Genomic DNA, 23305 nt, shown 5'->3' with positions numbered 1-23305 from the left:
AAGATTTAGAATGACTTCTAAACATTGACACTATAGATGTGTGGTGGAGAGTACTGGTTGCATCACAACCTGCTATAGAAACAACAATGCCCTTAAATGGAAAATCTTACTAAAAGTAGTAGATATGGCCCAATCCATCATGGATAAAGCCCATTGAGTACATTTATATACAGTGCGGTCACAGGAAAGCAACATCCATCATCAAAGATCCTCATCATTTTAGTCATGCTCTCTTCTTATTGCTGGCATCAGGAAGAAGGTGCAGGAGCCTCAGGACACACACCACCAGGCTCAGAAACAGTTATTACCCTTCAACCATCAGGCTCTTGAACCAGAGAGGATAACTTCACTCAACTTATCACTGAATTGTTCCCACAAATGGTCTCACTTTCAAGGACTCTTCATCTCATTCACTCAATACTTATTGGTTATTTTTTTTTATTATTGATATTATGATTTCTTTCTTTTTGTATTTACACAGATTGTCATTATTTGCACACTGGTTGTGTGTCAATCCTGTTGAATCCAGTCTTTCTTTCATTCTATTGTGTTTCTTGGATTTACTGTGAATGCCTGCAGGAAAATAAATTTCAGGGTTGTGTATGGTGACTTGATAATAAATTTACTTTGAACTTTAAAGTGTAGTCAAGATAGTTGTAGGAGTTAGTGGATGTGCAAAAATTGACAAAATCTGCACGAGTGCAAGTGGTCTTACCAGTACAGTGTATGTGTAAGTACTGAATTCTTGCCGACATTGTTTCCTGAACACCTAGTCAATATAGAGTGTGCCTCGAATAACAGACCAGTGTTAATCACAGTGTTATGAAAAGAACACTTGAACACTCGTGTTCTTTTCATAAAACTACTTGAGCTTGCAGAGTCAGAATTTAATCCTAGTAACGTCTGTAAGGAGGCTGAATGTCCTCCTTGTTGAGTGCTGGTGCTCCAGTTTCTTCCTACAGAGCAAACACATACTGGTTAGTAGGTGAGTTGGTCATTGTAAATTGTCTTGTAATTAGGCTAGGGTTTAATCAGGGAGCTGTTGCTGGGTGGCATGGCTCAAAGGGCTGGTGGGGCCTATGCCATGCTTTATGTCAAAACAAAATTTAAAAAAAATTAGCCAAGAAACTGTACCTTTATTTCCAAATGAGAAAACAAAAAGTGGTGTTAAAGGTATTTGAAATGAGACAAAATCTCTGCATTCATAGCTTTACAGTTAATGTCTGACAATGTACAACTTTGTGCACTAGCATTTTTATGCAAGGAGTCTTACTTAATGTTTTTCCTCTCAAAACTAGGAAAGTACGCAAGTTGTTGGGCCCAGTTGATATGAAGAGAGCAGCACGCCAACCCTACAGGCAGATTCTCATCCAACAAGGACGTGCGTCTTCTGCGTCACAGCAGCCCAGGCAGCCCATGAATGAAGAGCCAATCATCATTGAGGATTAATGCCAAGCACAGTTTTAAATAAAGCAAGAGACTGTAGTCCCTGTTATACTTGAACCTTCAGTACGCATGAAGTAGAGCTCCTGAACTAGACTCCGAATCAAGTGCTTGTCAGCCTCGCGTTTAAGATCAAATTGAAGGATTATTATTTGAGTTAGATTTCCAGTATCCCTGCGGAATGGATGATGGCAGTGGATGAACATTGACTGGTGGCTACAGTTACAGGCAGCTTCAACAGCTCCGCTGCATTCACCATTGTCCTCAAGAAGTGGAGCTGCCAGGTGATGTTATTTGCGAACCTGAATGGCCTGTGGTTCTCTTTGTTCTTCGAACTAGCCTCTGCTCCAGTTTGTGCTGCTGTGGGGCCAGAACAGTGTGGTTGTCTTTGGTTTGGCAAAAGGTTTTTTAAGAAAAAGAAAAGGAAAGAAAAAAAAACATAAGAATTCCTTTTATTTTGAGAATTGTCTGTAATAGTTTAAGGAGGTGCCGTTTATCCTCAGTTTAAGAAGCAAGTTTTGTTTTTATGGACGGGTTGGCGTGCAGTTAATGCAGTGCATTGTTTTTGCATGTTACACTGTATATTGTATCCTTGATCCCATTTAAAATGGTGCCGTTTTCCAATGGAGCAGAAGAGGAAAAAAACTTTCTTAAAGACTTTTTTTCATGTATGACCTTGAATCTTTTCATCACTTGAGATTCGTTATTGCAAGTTTCACAGTGAATAATTATGTACAAAATATTTTTCCATGTTTCTGACTTGGGTTGTGTTTGAAGCACCCTGATTTTCACAGTGAGATATATTACTACTACAAGGTTCAATAGTTTAGTGTGCTGATATGTACATACACTGCAATTGTAGTTGGTAAGTTAGTGTTATTCAGTCATTCCATAGAATTCAGGGGAGGGGCAGGGGTGTAAAGTTTGACTGATTCTCTCTTTGTTACAGCATAAGGTAGTACAGCGCCTGCTGGAGGCAACTTGGGACAGTGCCCATCGCAGAACATTCAAATGAAGGTCATCCTCAGCCATTCACAAATAAAGCATCAAATGAAATACTACAAGTTATTTTCTTTTAATCCAACCTCTTATTTGTTTAACTGTTGTTCTGTTGTTTTGATTTGACAAGTGTAATACTGTGCCTTTTCAGCATCTCTGTGAGCTCTTGCACCATAGAGGTTGTACATTCTGACAGTCAGTGAAAAAAACAGTGTAGCATTAATTTTCACTTTGATCCAAGCATGATTTGCAACTTGCTAAGAGCTGCACATTCTTCCACTGCTTCACACTGGTGCTCTTCTGATGATGCTGAGTGTCTGGGGAATAGCACTCAACAGGTTGACCCTTGCTGAGTACATTCTCTGCAGTTGCTGACATTCCTAAAAGTACCAACTCTTGAATTGCAGGAGCTGATGGTGAAGTTGATAATGGATTTTTTTTATATATCTGGCAAATGTGAGCTTGAGACATTGTCACAAACATTCAGAAGTTTATTAAATGACAGAAGAAGAGCCATTGTAGAACTTTTACTCATGCTCATCTTCAGTCTTCTCAATTTGGGTGTAACTCACTCTGTTTTTGATTGCTTCCAGCTGTACTAATCCAGTGGTGCCTGCAATCTATAGCTCTTCAGACACCATGTGATGCTAGTGTCTGACAAATCCTCAGGATGTAATAACATATCTAAATATCTTAGTCTTTTTATACCTGTGCTTCCAGGACACAGAGGCTGGTGTTTAAGATTAGTGAGGCATAAAATGTATTGGTCACTTTCAAAAAAAATCTTGATTGCTGAATGTAAAGTGTATGTCGCCAAGGCAGGAAAGTAGATGCTGTTTTAAATAGAAGAGTTTATTAGCAGAGCTAATATAAAGGCTAGCTATTAATTGCATCTCTAAAAGTTGCCATAGATGCCTAAAATAATCATATTGCACTTTTTTAAAATCAGAGACGAAGCCACTCTAATCCCTTTTCCCAATAGAAATCAGAGGATTTAAAAGGTCTGCTAGCTCTCTTTGCTTGTCCATTTTGTGGACAGTTCTGATTTGAGCATTTACCCCTGCAATCAGCTGTTTACATGTCCTGACATAATTTGGGGAAGTCCAAAACCAATTTAGAATTTCAGAAATGCCTTTCAATCTCAATTCCTACAGAAATTACCTATCTGCTTCTTGCATGCAAGAATTTGGTTCCTTTTTGATATTGCCTCAATCTGCCTTTGTCATGTATTCTGCTTACCGATTGCTTTTTTATATGCTTTGGTAATGCATCAGATGCTTATCTTGTCAAAAGATTGGATGTTGTTTGGAGGAGGGCTTTGCTTATTCACCCCCACCCCCCCTCATGACCATGTGTCAGATGACAGTAAATGTCCTCATTGTTTTGTATGGGCACGGACACAGCTATCCCTAGAAACTGACCAGTTAACTATTCTTAGCTGTGCTCGCTTGTTCTTAAACATTGAAGTTGTTTCCTTTACCTCACTATGTTATGTTGAATTACTACTTGTGGTGTACGCTAACTTTTGAATCCTTAATTCTGGCTTGGTCAGTTCCTGCTTTCTCAGTTTCCAGGTCATATTGTGATCGTTACATTCCTGTAAAATATATAATAATGCTTATCTCTGGATTGATTGGAATGGTCATTGTAACCTTCGCAATCGATTGTTGTGAAGTAGACTCTTTTACTCTAACCAATTCCTATGAACAATTAATACTGAAAACTGAGGAAGGAAGTTCGGTTACCATGTTGAGAAATTAACATTTGATAACTTTGAATGTTGAAAGCAGCAAATTGTTAGTCTGGAACAAAGATTCAGAATTGTTTAATGCCATTTCCTGTACGCAAGTGTAAGGAAAATGAAATAATAATTCCTCCGGATCTAATGCAGCAGGAAAAAAAAACACAAAAGTAAAGAACACAATAATAATAATAAAAACACAATAAATATAAATCCATAAGATAGCTTATATACATTGATTATATGTCCATAAAGTGATACTAGCTGTGCATAAGGTGACTGATGGGTAAATAATAAAGTTGTGGTGAAGTTAGAGGGTGGAGTTGCTGATCACCCTTCCTGCTTTTGAGTCTGATGGTCCTAACATGGATGCTATGTAGCCTGGTCAAGAGAGTGGAAGAACAGTCCATGAGCAAGGTGGGTGGGATCCTTCATGATGTTACTGGCTCTTTTCCGGCAGCTTTCTGTATATATGTCCTAACTGTCAGGTAGGCTGGTGCCGATGATGCGTTGTTATCATTCAGTTAAAAAACTGAAGTTGTTAGGAAACTTTTAACTCCACTTCTGTGAAGTACCTTTTTGTTAAGTCCTACTTCTTAGCAGCTTGTGATTAGTAAACATTTGCAGTCTGTTCTTACCTAATTTCATGCTTCTTTATGAAGAAAAGCTATTCTGTAGGGTGCCCAATAAACTGTCATCTCTATAAGGGTATTGCGTGTCAATATTCAGAGGCAGAGCTTGAAGCCATTGTTGAAACATTGAAGAAAAATGGGCTTACACTAGAATAAACATGTATCAACCTGTCCTTGCTTTACGATAATGCTCCTTTCACAAGCTCCTAGAAAAAATGAACTATAGCAGGTTAGGGAAACCACTAAATGTAGACACAAAAAGTACAACAGATGCTGTAAGTCTAGAGCAATACACACAATGTGCTGGAGGAGCTCAGCAGGCCAGGTAGCATCTCTGGATGGGAACAAACTGTATGACCTGCTGAGCTCCTCCATCACATTGTGTGTATAACCACCAAATGTAACTTCCCCATTAACTTATGGAAATCTCAATATTGAGAACTTTGAGTCTGCTCACTGGGAACATATGAAAGCCCAGAGGAAAAGGTCACTTTCTACCCCACTAATGACAGAATCTGTAAGTCCTATTTTGGCCATATCAGTCATGCAACACAGACTGCTTAAAGATTTAATTAGATTTTAAGTTCTCCAAAGCCATTAAGGATCTACTTCATAAAACTGTAACAGCAATTAATAGCTCACATTACATAAACACATCTTAACAAATAGTTATTTTGCTACCATTCCACAGTCAATAAATTGTTCTATGTTGTGTATGGTGCACCCATGGTTCATCCCATCAACCTTCATTTCACCCTCCTCATATTTACTTAGTTTCATTTTAAATGAAACTTCAATCTCTCAGGGTCAAGGTCAATTTGCTTCCATGCTACTTAGAATGTGGAAACATGCAGGAGTACAGTAGAGAAAGGTAGAAATACAAAGTATTCTGCAGATTCTGGGAATCTTGAGCAACACACAAAATTCTGCAGGAATTCAGCAGCATCAATGGAAGGGTATACAAGTCGATATTTTGAGCAGAGTCCTGAGGAAGGGTCTTGGCCTGAAACATGACTGTTTATTCTCCGTAGATGCTGCCTGGCCTGCTGTATTCCTCCAGCATTCTGTGTGAAGCACAAAGTAGATTTTAAATGTTAAGAGCGTGAAAGTTGTTGGTGTTCAGAAGGCTGGTGTGTAGGCCTCTGTTAGTCTTGATAGACCATGGAAAGTTTCCAGGGTGCAAGCCTGGGCAAGGTTCATTTTTATGGAAGACCGGCAGTTGCCCATGGTGGCGTGGGAGTATTTCTCTCCTCTCCACGCCACCAATGTTGTCCAAGGGAAGGGTGTGCTGGTAAAGAAATACTGACATTTTAGCCCCATGCTTAATTACTGAGTATATTCAAAACGTAAGTGAAGATTAGCAAGGATTAGTACAAGAAAGTGGGGTGAAGGTAAAGTGTTTGCAAGTTCCAATGCTACAAGCACACTGCTAAACTGGAGGGAACATTATAAAGAAAATTGGTTTCAAAATTGAAATATCCATTAGAAGATCTCAAACAAAAATTATTACTTGATTAATATTGTTATTCTTCACATATTTAGTTGGATGGCTCATGTGTAGAATGTTTTATTTAAATTTAAAAGTCATGTATGTTGGACCTGTGTTTGTATAAATATTTCACATGAAGTACCTATTTCTGATGAATGGTTTGTGTTAGAAAACCCTTCATAACTTTTGATAAAGTCCCACATAGGAGATTAGTGGGCAAAATTAGGGCACATAGTATTGGGAGCAGAGTACTGACATGGATTGAAAATTGGCTGGCTGACAGGAAACAAAGAGTAGTGATTAACGGGTCCCTTTCAAAATGGCAGGCTGTGACCAGTGGGGTACCGCAAGGTTCGGTGCTGGGACTGCAGCTGTTTACAATATACATTAATGATTTAGATGAAGGGATTAAAAGTAATTTAGCAAATTTGCCGATGACGCAAAGCTGGGTGGCAGTGTGAAATGTCAGGAGGATGTTATGAGAGTGCAGGGTGACTTGGACAAGTAGGGTGAGTGGGCAAATGTATGGCAGATGCAGTTTAATGTGATGGCAGATGCAGTTTAATGTGGATAAATGTGAGGTTATCCACTTTGGTGGCAAGAACAGGAAGGCAGATTACTATCTAAATGGAGTCAAGTTAGGAAAAGGGGAAGTACAACGAGATCTCGGTGTTCTTGTACATCAGTCAATGAAAGCAAGCATGCAGGTACAGCAGGCAGTGAAGAAAGCTAATGGCATGCTGGCTTTTATAACAAGAGGAATTGAGTATAGGAGTAAAGAGGTCCTTCTGCAGCTGTACTGGGCCCTGGTGAGACCCCACCTGGAGTATTGTGTGCAGTTTTGGTCTCCAAATTTGAGGAGGGACATTCTTGCTATTGAGGGAGTGCAGCATAGATTCACAAGGTTAATTCCTGGAATGGCGGGACTGTCATATGTTGAAAGATTGGAGTGACTGGGCTTGTATACACTGGAATTTAGAAGGACGAGAGGGGATCTTATTGAAACATATAAGATTATTAAGGGATTGGACACACTGGAGGCAGGAAGCATGTTCCCACTGATGGGTGAGTCCAGAACTAGAGGCCACAGTTTAAGAATAAGGGGTAGGCCATTTTGAACAGAGATGCGGAAAAACTTTTTCACCCAGAGAGTGGTGGATATGTGGAATGCTCTGCCCCAGAACGCAGTGGAGTCCAAGTCTCTGGATGCTTTCAAGAGAGGGTTAGATAGAGCTCTTATAGATAGCGGGATTAAGGGATATGGAGAGAGGGCAGGAACGGGGTACTGAATGTGTATGATCAGCCATGATCACAGTGAATGGCGGTGCTGGCTAGAAGGGCCGAATGGCCTAGTCCTGTACCTACTGTTCATTGTCTATAACTCCCCACATTACTAATATTCCTTACTGCCATATGTCAGGCTTTATGATTCAGTCATACACTTTGATCACAGGATGTGTCCATTTACTGCTATGGGTTCCTGATTCTTGAATTAAGAGTGAGCACTGTCACTGAATTAATTTACATTAATCTCATTTGTTTTCTTTATAAGTCAGAAACCTCTCAAAGATATTCAGATTTCTGAAAGCTCCAAATTCAAAGTAAGTTTACTATTACAATATGGCGTTTATAGAAAAAAAGTAATTGAATTTAAGAAAAGCTATACATAAATTGATAACGACCATTGTGCAAAAAAAGACAAACTGCAAATAAAAAAATACTGAGAACATGAGTTGTAAAGAGTCCCTGAAAGTGAATCTGTAGATCATAAAATCAGTTTTCAGAATAGCGGTAATTCAAGTTATCCATGCCAGTGCAGGAGCCTGATAATTGTAGGGTAATAACTATTCCTGAACTTGTGGTGTGGGACCTAAGGCTTCTGTACCTCCTGCCCAATGGTAGTGGCAAAAATAGGGCATGGTGTTTGGCAGGGGTCTTTGATAATGCTGCTTTCAAGTAGAAGCACTCCATGTAAGTGTACTCAGTGATGGGGAGGGCTTTGCCTGTGATGGACTGAGCTGTATCCATCACATTTTGAAGCATTTTTCATTCCTGGGCATTGGTGTCTCCACAGCATGCCGTGATGCAGCCAGTTAGAATACTGTCGATACATGTCAATGCATTTGGTGACATGCTGAATCTATGCAAAGTTCTAGGAAAGTTTGGTGTTATGCCTTCTTTGTGATGACGCAAACTCTACCTACCTGTTGATACCATTCACTTGTTTACACCAATTGTCTGATTATTCAATTTGTTAGAGATATAGTTCCTGTATTTGTATTATCACTTAAGTTTCTAACAATTCCATTTGATGCATATGGGTGTATTCAATACTTCCCTGATGTGGCTATCTGAAGGGAATTGATATCGACAATTGATCAGATATGTTCTATAAATTCACGCACATAACAAATATATTTCCAACCTAGAAGCAGTTTAGTCTCATAACAACAAATGCATGAGACTTGAAAGTAACAGAGCTAGCCCCAGCTTTGAAGATCAATATGCATATTTAAAGACAATTTGTTCGTTAGTTTTGCTTTAAAATGAAAAGAAACTTCTTACAGATACAATCAGTTTGCATTTTAATCCAGATCTAATTTACACATACCATGGCAACTGTACCCAAGATTCCCATTGTCCTTGCAATCCCTTCTATCTATTTGCAAAATTAAAATTAGCTACTGTGTCTCTAATCCCAATTCTAAGGAAGAATCTTAAGTATTAACTTTCTCTTTCTGCAGATGATGCTTGATTTGCATGCTTTCCAGACATTTTCTGATTTGATTTCAGATTTTCAGCATCTAAATTACTGGTTTTCTGATTGTGCACTACTGGAGAGTGGCAATATTTGTGCAACCATAATTGAAAGTGGTGACTGCTTTCCTGGTCACACATTCTGAGCAGTGAAGCAACTTCCATGCTGTTACTGGTGGAAAAGTTAAGCCTAGCAACAATAAGGGGAGAAAAAATTATTGGTAACCATCCTTGGGTGCTGGTGGGGAAGGAACCAGGGTAGAAAAAGTGGAGAGAGAGACCTGAAAAGGGGGATATGGACAGGAGAGATGAGCGAGTCCATAGAAAATAAAGGTATAGGCATAGTGGATGGATAGGGAGGGAGTGGTTGGCTTAAGCAGCTTTCCTTGGGAATAATATGGGTGAAGTGGGTCTTATAAAGTTAAGACAATCAGGCAAAACAAACTAAAATTTGAATCGTAATGTGCAAAACTCTTCAAAGTATAGTTGCTGGAAATATTTTTGTTTTATTACACGTGTGGAATTCATACCTCAAAGCTCAGCCTCAACATGAACACGCTAAGATGCAAAAGGTTTGGGAGGCAAAGAAGAAAATTCACACGATGTGATAGAAGCTTTGAGCATGGATAATAACTGCATTTCTTCAGCTTCGGGTTGGTTATTAGAATTAAGGACTGGCATCGGAGCTGGGTATTTGACAATTCCACACTATGAATGAGAAAGGTCAAACTTTACATGCCTAATAAAGCAATTGCTGCAATGAAAATGCCCTATCCAGCATGATTCCAGATCATAGTCACGGACCAAGGAACTGAGATTGACTGTTCCTCAGTTCATTTTCCTCCGGCCACAATCACTCCTGATTCTGCGAATGCTGTAATCGGGGTGAACTTCCAGTAGATGGTCATTAAAGCTCGATTTGCAGGCATCCTATCAAACCAGTCAATCTCACTATTGGCGGCCCCACAAGACAAAGACTATTTGGGGAACAGGGCAGCGGTTGCTCTGTAACTACGTGGTTCACGCCTGCGCAGCCATGCGTGTCCCACCCGTGAGGGCCAATCAACATAGAGAGTCGGCTGGCGGATTGATTGACGTCCAGACCAGCCAATGGTCGCCAGCGTTAGGCTTCCCACCGGCGGCTGATGGGGCGACGGTCGGAGCTTCTGAAGATGGCGGCGCCGATGAATCAACAGCAGCAGTTGGCGGCGGCTCAGGCCCAGCAGCAGCTCGTTCAGGCGCAGCAACTGGCGGCGGCCCAGGCCCAGGCCCAGGCCGGTCAGCCGGCGCTCGCCCAGCAGCAGCAACAACAAGCTCAGCAGCAGGACGACCCTGTGGCCAAGTTCAAGCTGCTGATCCCACAACTGAAGGACTCGCTGCAGGTACTGGCTTGTCGTTATAGGATCAGGGGATCTCAGGACCTCGGTACTTGGCGTCAAGCTTCATTATTATTCTGCGGTCAACAGATGTGTCTGAGCTGGGGGGTGAGTGGAGGTGGTGAAGGTCTGTACCGTTCAGGTCAGGGATCAGAATTTTATTTTTTATTGACGCGTTTATATTCGCAGGCGGTTATTTCTGGTAACATATTTTCTAATTGTTTGATTAATTTCCTAATCCACATAACGTCAGTTTGGTTTGTTCGTGATTCGCTTGACCCATGGAACTGGATGTGATTGGAAAGATGTGACAGTAATTGTGGAAAGTCTAGACTCTGCTGTAAGAAAGGTTAAAACGAAGCATTTCGAAAACAAATTGGACAAAGTTTATAAAAGCAAAATTGACTTTAACAAAGCTACTGTATGAGGATTATTTTGGGTGGAAATCAGGAACAGGGTACTGAAGTAAAAATCAGCTATGATTGTACTGAACAGCCCAAAAACACTGAATGATCTATTCTTGCTCCTGTTTTATATCTTTGTGTCGCTGTTACCCTGTGGATTCATGGACTATATGGATGAACAGATACTTAAAGTATACATCAAGTGATGTTACGGGTTTCTGTCAGCAGCACACTTTGGGGAATGAATTCCAGACTTCCATCCTCCCAGAAGAAAAAATTATCTGTCCTAATGTATTTAACAACTCCACCACCTCTTCTCTCTTAATATCAACATGCTCCAGAACATCAACCTCACTCATATTGTCCTCACCGTCATCAAGTTCCCTCTTATTGGTGAATACCGAAGAGAAGTATTCATTGAGGACCTCGCTCACTTCCACAGCATCCAGGCACATCTTCCCACCTTTATCTCTAATCGGTCCTACCTTCACTCCTGTCATCCTTTTGTTATTCACATAATTGAAGAAGGCCTTGGGGTTTTCCTTTACCCTACTCGCCAAGACCTTCTCAAGCCCTCATCTTGCTCTCCTCAGCCCTTTCTTAAACTCCTTTCTTGCTACCCTCAATAGACTCATCTGATCCTTGCTTCCTAAACCTTACGTATGCTGCCTTCTTCCATCTGCCTAGATTCTCCACCTCACTTGTCACCCATGGTTCCTTCACCCTACCATTCTTTATCTTCCTCACTGGGACAAATTTATCCCTAACATCCTGCAAGAGATCCCTAAACATCAACCACATGTCCATAGTACATTTCCCTGCAAAAACATCATCCCAATTCACACCCGCAAGTTCTAGCCTTATAGCCTCATAATTTGCCCTTCCCCAATTAAAAATTTTCCTGTCCTCTCTGATTCTGTCCTTTTCCATGATAATGCTAAAGACCAGGGAGCAGTGATCACTGTCCCCTAGATGCTCACCCACTGAGAGATCTGTGACCTGACCCGGTTCGTTACCTAATACTAGATCTAGTATGGCATTCCCCCTAGTCGGCCTATCAACATATTGTGACAGGAATCCATCCTGGACACACTTGACAAACTCTGCCCCGTCTAAACCATTGGAACTAATCAGGTGCCAATCAATATTAGGGAAGTTAAAGTCACCCATGATAACAATCCTGTTATTTTTGCACCTTTCCAAAATCTGCCTCCCAATCTGCTCCTTGGTATCTCTGTTGCTACCAGGGGCCTATAGAATACTCCCAATAGAGTAACTGCTCCCTTCCTGTTCCTGACTTCTACCCATACTGACTCAAAAGAGGATCCTGCTACATTACCCACCCTTTCTGTAGCTGTAATAGTATCCCTGACCAGTAATGCCACCCCTCCTCCCCTTTCCCCCCTCTCTATCCCTTTTAAAGCACTGAAATCGAGGAATATTGAGAATCCTGGTGCCCTGGTGCCAGCCAAGTCTCTGTAATGGCCACTACATCATAATTCCATGTATGTATCCAAGCTCTCAGTTCATCACCTTTGTTCCTGATGCTTCTTGCATTGAAGTACACACACATTAGCCCTTCTACCTTACTACCTTTACACCCTTTATTCTGTTTCTCTTCCCTCAAAGCCTCTTCATATGCTAGATCTGGCTTTACTCCATGCACTGTACTTGCAGCTTCTTGCATGACCTTTATCCTCCTCCACCTAACTATCTGCTCCAACACTCTGGTTCCCCTCCCCCTGCAAATCTAGTTGCAAACCTCCCCCGGAGCAACACTAGCAAACCTTCCCACAAGGATGTTAGTCCCCCTCCAGTTCAGGTGCCACCCGTCCCACCTTCCCTGGAACAAGGCCAATTTGTCCAGAAAGATGAAGCCCTCCCTCCTGCACCAACTCCTTAGCCACGTATTTAGCTGCATTATCGTCCCACTTCTAGCCTCACTGGCACATGGCACGGATTGCAACCCTGAGGTCCTGTCTTTCAACTCTGTACCTAACTCCCTAAATTCTCTTTGCAGGACCTCCTTCCTATCCACGTCATTGGTCCCTACATGGACCACGACATCTGGCTGCTCACCCTCCCTCTTGAGAATACCGAGAACTCGATCCGAGATATTGCGGATCCTGGCACCAGGGAGGCAACAGGCCATCCGGGATTCTCGATCTCTTCCACAGAACCTCCTATCTGTCCCCCTAACTATGAAATTCCCTATCACTACTGCTCTCCTCTTTTCCCTCCTTCCCTTCTGAGCTGAGGGTCCAGTCTCGGTGCCAGAGACGCAACCGCTACAATTTGTCCCTGGTAGGTCATCCCCACCAACAGTATCCAAAACGGTATACTTATTATTGATGGGAATGGCCACAGGGGTGCTCTGCTCATTCTGTCTATTCCCCTTCCCTCTCCTGACAGTCACCCAACTGCCTACCTCCTGACTTTTAGGGGTGACTGTCTCCCTGTAACTTCTGTTTATTTCAGCCTCTGCCTCTTGAATGATCCGAAGTTCATCCAGCTCCAACTCCAGTTCCCTAACTCGGTTTGTCAGGAGCTGCAGCTGGATGCAACTTTTGCAGGTGTAGTCATCAGGGACAATTGTTCTCACCCTGACTTCCCACATACCGCAAACGGAGCACTCGACTGCCCTAACTGCTGCCTCCATTGCCTACTCCTAAGCTAATCAGATTAATTAAAGGAGTTTACCCAGCCTTACTTGACTGGGAGCAAGCTCGTCCTCAGCCGCTACTCACCGAAGCCTCTCGAGCCAAAGCATTCCTACTCTGTCACCCACTACTACGTTGTCTGCTTCGTTCATCTGCTTGCTTTTTAAGCTCTCCTGCTGATCTCAGAAGCTGACCATCACACACTTGCGCAGTCATGCCCTGTTCAAACTGCCAAAGAAATGACCGCCCCTTCTCAATCTACTCGCTTTTTAAACTCTCCCGCTGATCTCAGAGGCTGACCTTCACGCGCTTGCACAGTTGTGCCCGGTTCAAACTGCCGAAGAAATCCAAAATGACCTGCCAAAAAGAACCACCTCTCACTTACTGGGTTGAACTCCATTCTGCTACTTCTCAGTCCAGTTTTGCATCTTATCGATGTCACGCTGTTATCTCTGACAGCCCTCCATACTATCCATAACACCCCCAACCTTTGTGTCATTAGCAAATTTACTAACCCAACCCGCTACTTCCTCATCCATGTCATTGATAAAAATCATGAAGAGAAGGGGACCTAGAACAGATCCTTGAGGCACTCCACTGGTCACTGACCTCCATGCAGAATGTGACCTGTCTACAACCACTCTTTGCCTTCTGTGAGCAAGCCAGTTCTGGATCCACAATGCAATGTCCCCTTGGATCCCATGCCTCCTTACTTTCTCAATAAGCCTTGCTGAAATCCATATGCACTACATCTACTGCTCTGCCTCCATCAATGTGTTTCATCACATCCTCAAAAAATTCAGTCAGGCTTGTAAGGCATGACCTGCCCTTGACAAAGCCATGCTGACTATTCCTAATCATATTATGCCTCTCCAAATGTTCATAAAATCTGCCTCTCAGGAACTTTAACATCAGCTTACCAACCACTGAATTAAGACTCATTGGTCTGTAATTTCCTGGGCTATCTCTACTCCCTTTATTGAATAAGGTAACAGAGGCTCAGCAATCTCCTTCCTTGCCTCCCACAGTAGCCTGGAGTACATCTCATCTGGTTCCGGAGACTTATCCATCTTGATGCTTTCCAAAAGCTCAAGCACATCATCTTTCTTAATGTCTATATGCTCAAGCTTTGCAATCCACTGTAAATCATCCCTACCAAGGTCCTTTTCTGTAGTGAATACTGAAGCAAAGTATTCATTAAGTATCTCTGCCATCTCCAATTCCAATGTCATCTGCAAAACCCACATACTCCCCATAGATTGTGTGGATTTTGTGTTTGTGCTTCAACTTCCTCCCATAGCCCAAAGACCATTGTAGTTAGTAGATTAATTGCTCATTGTAAGTTGTCCTGTGATTAGGCCAGGGTTAAATCAGGTTTTGCTGGGTGGTGTGGCCCAAAGGGCCAATTCCGCGTTGTATTTCAATAAACTTGTCAAGTATTTTTCCTCATTGGTGCTTATATTTACCTCAAGAATTTGCAGGTATAATTACAATGTTAAAAAGGCATTTGGACAAGTCCTTGGGTAGGAAAGGAGTAACGCAGGATTGGCTTAATGTAGGCAAGGCCAAGTCATTGGGTGTATTTAAGGCAGAGATAGATAAATTCTTAATTAGCCAGGGGATCAAAGGGTATGGGCAGATGGCAGGGGAGTGGAGATGACTAGAGGAATTGGATCATGACTGAATGGCGGAGCAGTCTTGATGGTCCAAATGGCCTACTTCCCCTATATTTGTGGTCCTATGGTTTAAGTGGGTTTGGTATATAGGCATCACAGGATAAATTGGGTTGAAGCACTCATTTCTCTGCATGTATCTCAATTACTCTAATAGACTTCTGACTATATAATATACTCAGTGGTCACTTTATTAGATATGTCTGTACACTGCTGGTTGATGCAAATATTTAATCAGCCAATCATGTGGCAGCAACTCCATGCAGACATAGTCAAAAGGTTCAGTTGTTGTTCAGCCCAAACATCAGAATGGGGAGGAAACATGATAAGTGACTTTTACTATGGAATGATTGTTGGTGCCAGTGGGGTTGATTTGAGTATCTCAGTGTTATGATCCCAGCCCCCTCCTTTGTGAGAATCGCAAGAGCACCCGTCGGGGGGTCAGTAGACCCAGTAGGAGAGAGAGAGAGAAATGTGCCGAATTGCACGTCCCACCCGGGATGCAGAATAAGACGACAGCGACTATTGTCTCATGGAGACCACGTGAAAAGCCCTCGGGCAAGGTGGGCTGGTTGAGAGAGAGGTTGCATCATCCCAACCTGATTGACACCTGCGACCCCGTGAGGAAGTATAAAGGAGAGTCTCAGGGGGACAGCCCCTTCAGACGCACCAAGAAGACACGAGAGAGTGATCCTGCAGCAGCGGGAAGCCATTCTGAAGGAAGCCACGTGCGTTAGATTCCGGGATTGGAATTTGTGGCTGGAATCACAGAAAACCGCTTTTAACTAACATCGGGGAGAGGGAACCAACGCTCCCCCGATTTCACAGAAGATTCATCGAGACTCGGCAAGTTCTTTCTCTTCTCCCCCCAATCTCTCTCTCTCGGTCACCCCACGTGAAACCCAGCGATTTTCAAAGGGCTGAGGCCGGCAGACTTCTGAGTGACTTTTATATTTCCGACGGACAATCTATTAACCCCTAGACACCAGCAGAGCCCACTGCTTAATGATGATTATTACTATACCCGCGCTTTAGATTGAGTATTGAAGATGTGCACTATCTGAATGTTGTATTAACCTTACTTTTGTGTCCCTTTATAAATAAAAACGTTTGAAAATAGTGACATCAGACTTCAACGGACTTCTCTATCTTTGCTGGTAAGTTATCCAGTTACAGGATACGTAACATCAGAAACTGCTGATCTGGGATTTTCACACACAACAGTCCCTAGAGTTTCAGAGAAAGGTGCAAAAAAACAAGAAAAGAAATCCAGTGAGCAGTAGCTGTGGGCAGAACTGCCTCATTAATGAGAGAGATCAGAGGAGAATGGCCAGACTGGTTTTGACGGGAAGACAACAGTAACTCAAATAACTACACATTACAACAGTGGTGTGCAGAAGAGGATCTCAATGCCAACATGTTGAACCTTAAGTGGATGAGCTTCGGCAGCAGAAGACCATGAATGGTGCCTAATATAGTGACCACTGTGTGTATTTTCTTGTGTGTGTGTGATCTGATTCCTGATATGAAATGGAAAGAACCATTTCAAAGGTGATTTCCAAATTTAGACAGTCATGTCAATAAAATAAATTCTTTATTCACTGGCAGGAATTTTTTATTAAAGCTGTTTAATTTTTATTTTGGCATCTTCCCAAATCCTTTCCAGTTCTGATGACGGGTATTGGCCTAGAGCATTGACTGGTTATTTATTTGCATAAATGTTGCCTGAACCTGCAAACATTTTTTGTTTGTTCCTCTCAATCTCCAGCATTTGCTGAGTATCTTGTGTCTGATGCATTGACGTTTATGTTTACCTTTTAGAATCTAATGAGGATTGCAGCTCAAAACTTGTCCCAAAACACAACTATTGATAATGGACAGTGAGTATTGCACTTTTGATCAATGCCTGCTCCTATTTGTGATTGGAATAATGGCGTTTGCAGCTGCCGAGTGCCCGTTTAGTGGAACAACACACTGGTTTCAGTTTACGTGAAACCTAACATTGGGGCATCAACTTTGCAGGCGAGATAGGATAAATGAGCGTAATGTAGTAAATAGTGTTCATATTACTTAGATACCATCAATTCAGGTAAATAGTTTTAATTCCTTTGGCCAGCAAATGCTGGCTTCATTAGGGTAATGCCAACATCCCAACACATGAATAAAAGACAAAACCTCCCAATGATTTTACAGGTCCCTCTGGATTGTCCTGTTAAAGCAGAGATAGGTTGTGATAGAGATAGCATAAAGCTCTCTGTGTGTAAAACCATCACACACTCCCAGGGGAGGAGATACCTGTATTAGATACAGAGTAAAGCTTCCTATCCATTGAACTATCAGCATGGACTGAATAGTGAATTAACGGGAGAAGCAGTTTCTCAAGCTAAGAGCGACTGGAAAGGGAGAGAGGAAAATAGGAACTGTCAATCTTTTTGCCCAGCAACAGGTAACGATAAAAGTAACATCTGAAATCTGCTTTATGAGGTGGGTATCAAAGCACCGGAGACATTTTTATGTGGGGAGGAAGAAAGACTGGATGTTCGGGTGGTAGAGTTGCCGAATTCAGTAGGACGTGCTTGTATGTATTCCACCTTTCTACCTGAACTTTCTTTTTGGGGTCAGGAGAGCTGGAGTTACCAAAATAACTTTACTTCAAAATCCTACAGCTCAAGATTCAGCTGACTAATGTAAAGACATTGTAATCTGGAACAACAACATTAAAATCAAAAACAGTTTGCTAGTTGCTCTGAAACCAGTTACAGGCTGAAGAACCTAGAAGCAAGTATGAAAGCAATGGCAGAGACTGGTGTAACCTCAGCCATTGCTACTACCTCTTGGATGTTCGCAATGTAGACAGAATAAATTCATTCCTTTGTCATTTTCTGAAACAAACATGCAGAAACTTGTAAAATATTTTTATTTTATGTATTTCATGCTGCTGAACCATTTGGTAATATTTATTTGATGGTGTGACTTAAACCTTAGAGATTAGAACCAGTGGTATCAGATGGTCTGCTCATTAGGATGAGAAGGATGTAGAAGCTTTAGGCAGACAGAAAGGATTTACATGGATACTGGCTGCGTTAGAGAGCATGTCTTATGAGGATAGGTTGGGTAAGCTCAGTCTTCCCTCTGGAGCAAAGGTGAGAGGTGACCTCAGAGAGGTGATAAAGAGGCATAGATAGAGGGAGCAGCTAGGATCTTTTTCCCAGGGTGGAAATAGCTAATTATTTCCATTATTTTACGCACTATTTTAAGGTAATTGGAAGTATGGGAGGGATGTTCGAGGTAAACTTTTGTGCACAGAGAGTGGTAGGTGCATGGAACGCACTACCAGGGTTGGTGGTAAAGGCAGATATATTTAAGCAGTTCTTAGATAGGCTCGTGGATGATAGAAGATGGAGGGGATGGTTAACTGGACCTTGGAGCAGATCTATTGGTTTGTGAAACATACAACCGTATATGGCAGAGTTGTATTTTTACTGATGCTGATTGTGCCCTAGTATACCTTTTATTTTCAATGTTTTGTGAATTGAGTAAGAAAATTCTGCGTCTAGATATTTGCAATAAAAGCTCAGATTTCTTTATTTTTCTGGATCTTAAGGTGTAGGATTTTGAAGCTGGTCCTACAACTCCTTTTGTCATTAAGTAGAATAAGGACTGGAGGGAATTATCTCTACCCAGCTAACTGTGTGTTCTGATTTCAGTCAGTAACAGATGTTATCCTTTACCCTACAGGAAGAGCAGTGATACTGCACTGCAGCGCTTCGATAAGAGTTTAGAGGAATTCTACGCTCTATGTGACCAGGTGGAACTGTGTCTGGTGAGTACAACTGAAGTTGGAAACCCTCTACTTCTGTTAATGTGGCTTTCCACCTTGTTGCCCTCTGCTGTTATTCATTTCATGCACTGGCTCTTTTAATTTCAGACAACCCAAATTTTAGCGGACTTGCAAAATGGAGTTTTCTCCCTGATCAGCTGATTAGAATATAGAAGATAGAAATCTACAGCACATTACAGGTCCTTCGGCCCATAGTGTTGTGCCGACCATGTAACCTACTCTAGAAAGTGCCTAGAATTTCCCTACCGCATAGCCCTCTATTTTCCTAAGCTATATGATTGTTGATTTTGTGATCGGTTCCAGGGAGAAGTGTCTGCAAGATTCATACTCTGTCCAGTGGTTTCAGTCTGAACAGTACAGTAAAGCCGCAAGGGTAACCGTGATGGACAAGCCTGTGGTCCTTGTGTCACTCCACCACAGAGAATGAACTTGGGAATAAAATAGCCAGCACATGAGGAATATTTTATGGTTCCCGGCCTGTACTCACTGAAGTTAAGAGTGGGGCTGAATCGCATTGCTACCTATTGAATATTGAAAGGTAGAATGTGACAGAGTGAACATGAAGAAGATGCTTCCCTGTAGTGGGAGTTCCTGTGGTGGGAGAGTTCTGGAACAGAGGGCATAGAATAGAGGGACATCCATTTTGAACAGATATGAGGAAGAATTTCTTTAGCCAGAGGGTCGTGAATCTGTGAAATTTGTTACCCTTGTTGACTATGGAGACCAGGTCATTGGATATATTTAAAACAGATAGGTTCTTGATTAGCAAGGGTGTCAAAGGTTATGGGGTGGGCTATGAATGGGGTTGAGGAGGATAATATATCAGCCTTGATCGAATGGCAGAGCAGATTTGATGAGCTAAATGGCTTAGTTCTGCTCCTATGGGTTATGGTCTTTCTTCTGTCACTGACTGTGTCTCTTCCTTTGCAGAGGCTGGCGTTCGAATGTCTATCCCAGAGCATTGACAGTGCTAAACACTCGCCCAACCTGGTTCCCACTGCAACCAAACCTGACACAGTGCAGACAGAGAGTCTGTCATACACTCAGTACCTCAGTATGATCAAGTCACAGATCTCCTGTGCCAAAGACATTCATAATGCCCTCTTGGAGTGTTCAAAAAGGATTGCCAGCAAGGGGCAGATGTGAACAGCGATAGTGTCTGCAGTCAGATTCTGGGTCCTCTGGAGCCGGCATTTCCATGAACTTCTGCTGTATCACCACGATTTTGTCCGAGTGGTTGGACATAAAGGGATCTGCCAGTCCACCGCTTCTCTGAAGTTTCATGCTTAATGTTCTGTGCTGCGGTCTGTTCCCATTTACTCAACGGGGTTGGGGGCATGTGTGCCATGAGTGATCCTATTCCATCTTTCAGAGTGATAATGCGTGATTATTCTCTTAAATATGTTTGTGTCTGGACTCCACATCAGTAAATTCTCATTTGGCATATTCCAGCTTGTAATTGCAAAGAGCTGTGTTCGTGAGACTGAGAGTGTAGTAGGATGGTAGTCTATTAGAGGATGACAGCAAATTCAGGTTTGATGAATTCTTCTCCTTTAAAGGAAAGGAATGTTAACCTTTCAGCTCTGTGAGCCTTTTCCACTATTCTTTTAGATCGCAGCTGTCCTGCATCTTAATTCCATTTGCTACATTCTGATTCTATGCTGACTTGGTAAACCTGTTAGTCTCCGCTGTGAAAGGTGTCTGGCATCCCTACTCTTAGGGAAGGTGGCTCCAGGTTTCCTTGCCCCCTTGTATGAAATTGTGAGCTGATTGGCCAAGGTCTGACCCCCTAATTCTCTCAATCCACCCTACCAGCAATTACAAAGCTTTATAATGTTAACCTCAGCATGGTTTCCACAAGGTATCCTTGTGATTTACGCCTGTCACATTAATGAAGTCTGACTTTCCATCACCTATGTCTCCAGGGGTTGATAATGGGGACGTCCTGCAATCTCATTCCTGCAGTGCATTTGTTTTCCTGATGTATTGATAACGTGTTCACTGTTGTGAAATAAATGACTAAAGGCTGGGAGCAGCAGGGTGACCTTGGGGTCAGTCCCAGTCTGCTGTTTACATTCCGTGAATGACTGCTGACTGGTTCGTTCTTAACTCTTGTGCAAGAGGCACTGATCCTTAATGATCGGTTTAACTTATTCTGATTACAAACAGCAGGTACTGCTGGGGAAGTTTCAAGCTCAGTTCTCTTGTAAAGTGTATTGTGATATTATTTATATAAAGTAAGTTTCCTATTACATATGTGTGTACCACAGTAGCATAACAGTTAGCACAATGCTATTACAGCTGGGATGCCCAGAGTTGGGAGTTCGATACCGCTGTGGTCTGTAAAGAGAATAACAGAGAATAAGTGGGTTCCCCAGCTGCTCTGGTTTCATCCCACAGTCCAAAAGTGTACCGAGTAGGTTAATTGGTTATTGTGGATAGGTTAGGGTTAAATCAGGATTGTTGGGGGTTTCTGGGCGGTATGACTTGAAGGGCCTAATCTGTTCTGTTTCGCTAAATAAATAAAGGATCATCTTTGATGTTGGTGATATCTATATGATTAATAATGATTTGAAAATGTGTGAACTTATGGAGGGGTTAATCCTTCTTTCTGCAGTATGGTAGTTTATCCTTTCATGTACTATTTGTTCGTCCCCTCCTTGATCTGTTTGCAGCCTTTTGATATGTTTGGCCACACTGTGGTTAAAAATTAAAGATTGGCTTTTATTTGTCACATGTATATCAAAAATGCATTGTTTGTGTCAGATCAAATCAGTAAGGATTGTGCTGGGGGCAACTGCATGCATACATCTTTGGAATGTGGGAGGAAACTGGAGCACCTGGAGGAAATCCATGCAGTCATGGGAAAACACTCATTCCTTACAGGCAGCAGCAGCAGCAGGAATTGAACTCTGACAAAGGGTCTCGGCTCGAAACGTTGACTGCTCATTTCCACGGATGCTGCCCGACCTCCTGAGTTCCTCCAGCTTGTTGTCTGTGTAGAATTGAACTCTGATCTCACAGTCAGCATGGTAATAACGTTACACCAATTGCTAAGCTACCCTGCCACCATCTTATTCCTCCTATGCCCAGTGGGATAGGATTGCATTTACTTGTTTCCTTTCTTGCCTGTCAAACATTTGCCGTGGTGGTGGTGATGTGTGTGTATGTGTAGTTGTACAACTGTGAGATCATGATATGATCGTATTTCCAAGTCAGGCTGTGAGCTTAGGGCTATTTCTGTGTGTGTGTGAGAGAGAGAGAGAGGAATAAAGTGTGATCCTGTTTTCATTTTGTTGGTGTGCAAGTGTGTTTCTATATCTCCTACATGTCACTGTGTGTGTGTACTCTCCATTTCTCTGAAGGTGTACGTGCATTCCTGTGGTTTCTGCATTGCTATGTTTCAGTGTCATTGTGTGAACATTTGCGTACATATTTCTTTCTGTCTGCGTGTGTGTGTATTTGAGTCTCGTTTCTCCAAAAGCAACATGGGAATCAGAGCCCTGCAGAGTGAAAGGAGCCAGGTGAGTTTAAGAAAGAAATTGATTTAGACAGAAGGGCTGGGGAATTCACAAGGTGTCTTGTGAGTAAAGCATTAAGTACTGTAAAACTCTGATAATCCAACATGTTCAGGACTTTATTGAGCGGCAGATTTTCTGAACTATTGAATAATATTAATTCACATCTTTTAGCTATTACACAACATTATTATAAATTTTGAGTTGAATTGAGTAAATTTAAAGAAAGTTTGGGATCCAGTGTCCTGATAGGTTTCAGAGGAGCATCAGAACCAGGACACCAGTCTGTAGGGAATGTTGGAACCAAATTTCCGGTGAGTGAACAGGAATGTGGCAAATGCTAACAACACACACAAAATGCTGGTGGAACACACTATTATATACTTTGTGAACCTATATCGAGTATCGCTGTACTGTAATGTACCCGTATTGACTAAATAGCCAAGAATTTACACTAAAACTGCATACTGTATGCTATAATACATACACAATAATTTTTTTTATTTTTAAACTTTTATTTTTATTAAACGTTTTAATTTTTATCACTTTCTAAACTTTTATGTAAACAGTTTTTGGTTGGCTACATCACTACATCACGTTCTCTGATCGGGACCATGGATGTACGGTGTATGCGATGGGACGCTAAGTGACACATATCTGTACGGGTTTTCTATGGGCAGCATGGTAGCACACCAGTTCACTCCCTGTCACTGTAAGGAGTTTGAACGTGCTCCCCTCCATCCACAATCCAAAGGTGTACCAGTTAATAGGT

General features: G+C 42.0%; 2 protein-coding genes across 7 annotated transcripts in view; both read left to right on the top strand.

Annotated features, from left to right (window-relative positions):
• The window catches only part of LOC132381808 (metastasis-associated protein MTA1-like), a 184081-nt gene extending 176059 nt beyond the window's left edge, over positions 1-8022 (top strand). For 5 of the 6 annotated variants that reach the window (XM_059951404.1, XM_059951399.1, XM_059951402.1 and 2 more), the window contains one exon: positions 1299-8022. In XM_059951404.1, coding sequence (XP_059807387.1) covers positions 1299-1449 — 151 coding nt within the window. In that variant the 3' untranslated portion in view covers positions 1450-8022. The remainder of the gene's footprint in view (positions 1-1298) is intronic. The other variant, XM_059951401.1, reaches the window with a different exon arrangement.
• Positions 8023-9706: 1684 nt separating this feature from the next.
• On the top strand, positions 9707-21755 carry med29 (mediator complex subunit 29). Its single transcript, XM_059951398.1, has 4 exons — positions 9707-10443; positions 16996-17054; positions 18913-18997; positions 19946-21755. The coding sequence occupies exons 1-4, from the start codon at positions 10207-10209 to the stop codon at positions 20159-20161; spliced, it is 597 nt and encodes a 198-aa protein (XP_059807381.1). The 5' UTR covers positions 9707-10206; the 3' UTR covers positions 20162-21755.
• Positions 21756-23305: the final 1550 nt, after the last annotated feature.

The sequence above is a fragment of the Hypanus sabinus genome, chromosome 26 (assembly GCF_030144855.1).
Source record: "Hypanus sabinus isolate sHypSab1 chromosome 26, sHypSab1.hap1, whole genome shotgun sequence".
NCBI lineage: Eukaryota > Metazoa > Chordata > Chondrichthyes > Myliobatiformes > Dasyatidae > Hypanus > Hypanus sabinus.
The sequence above is the reverse complement of the archived record's forward strand: the minus strand, read 5'-3'. Positions and strand labels throughout refer to the sequence as shown.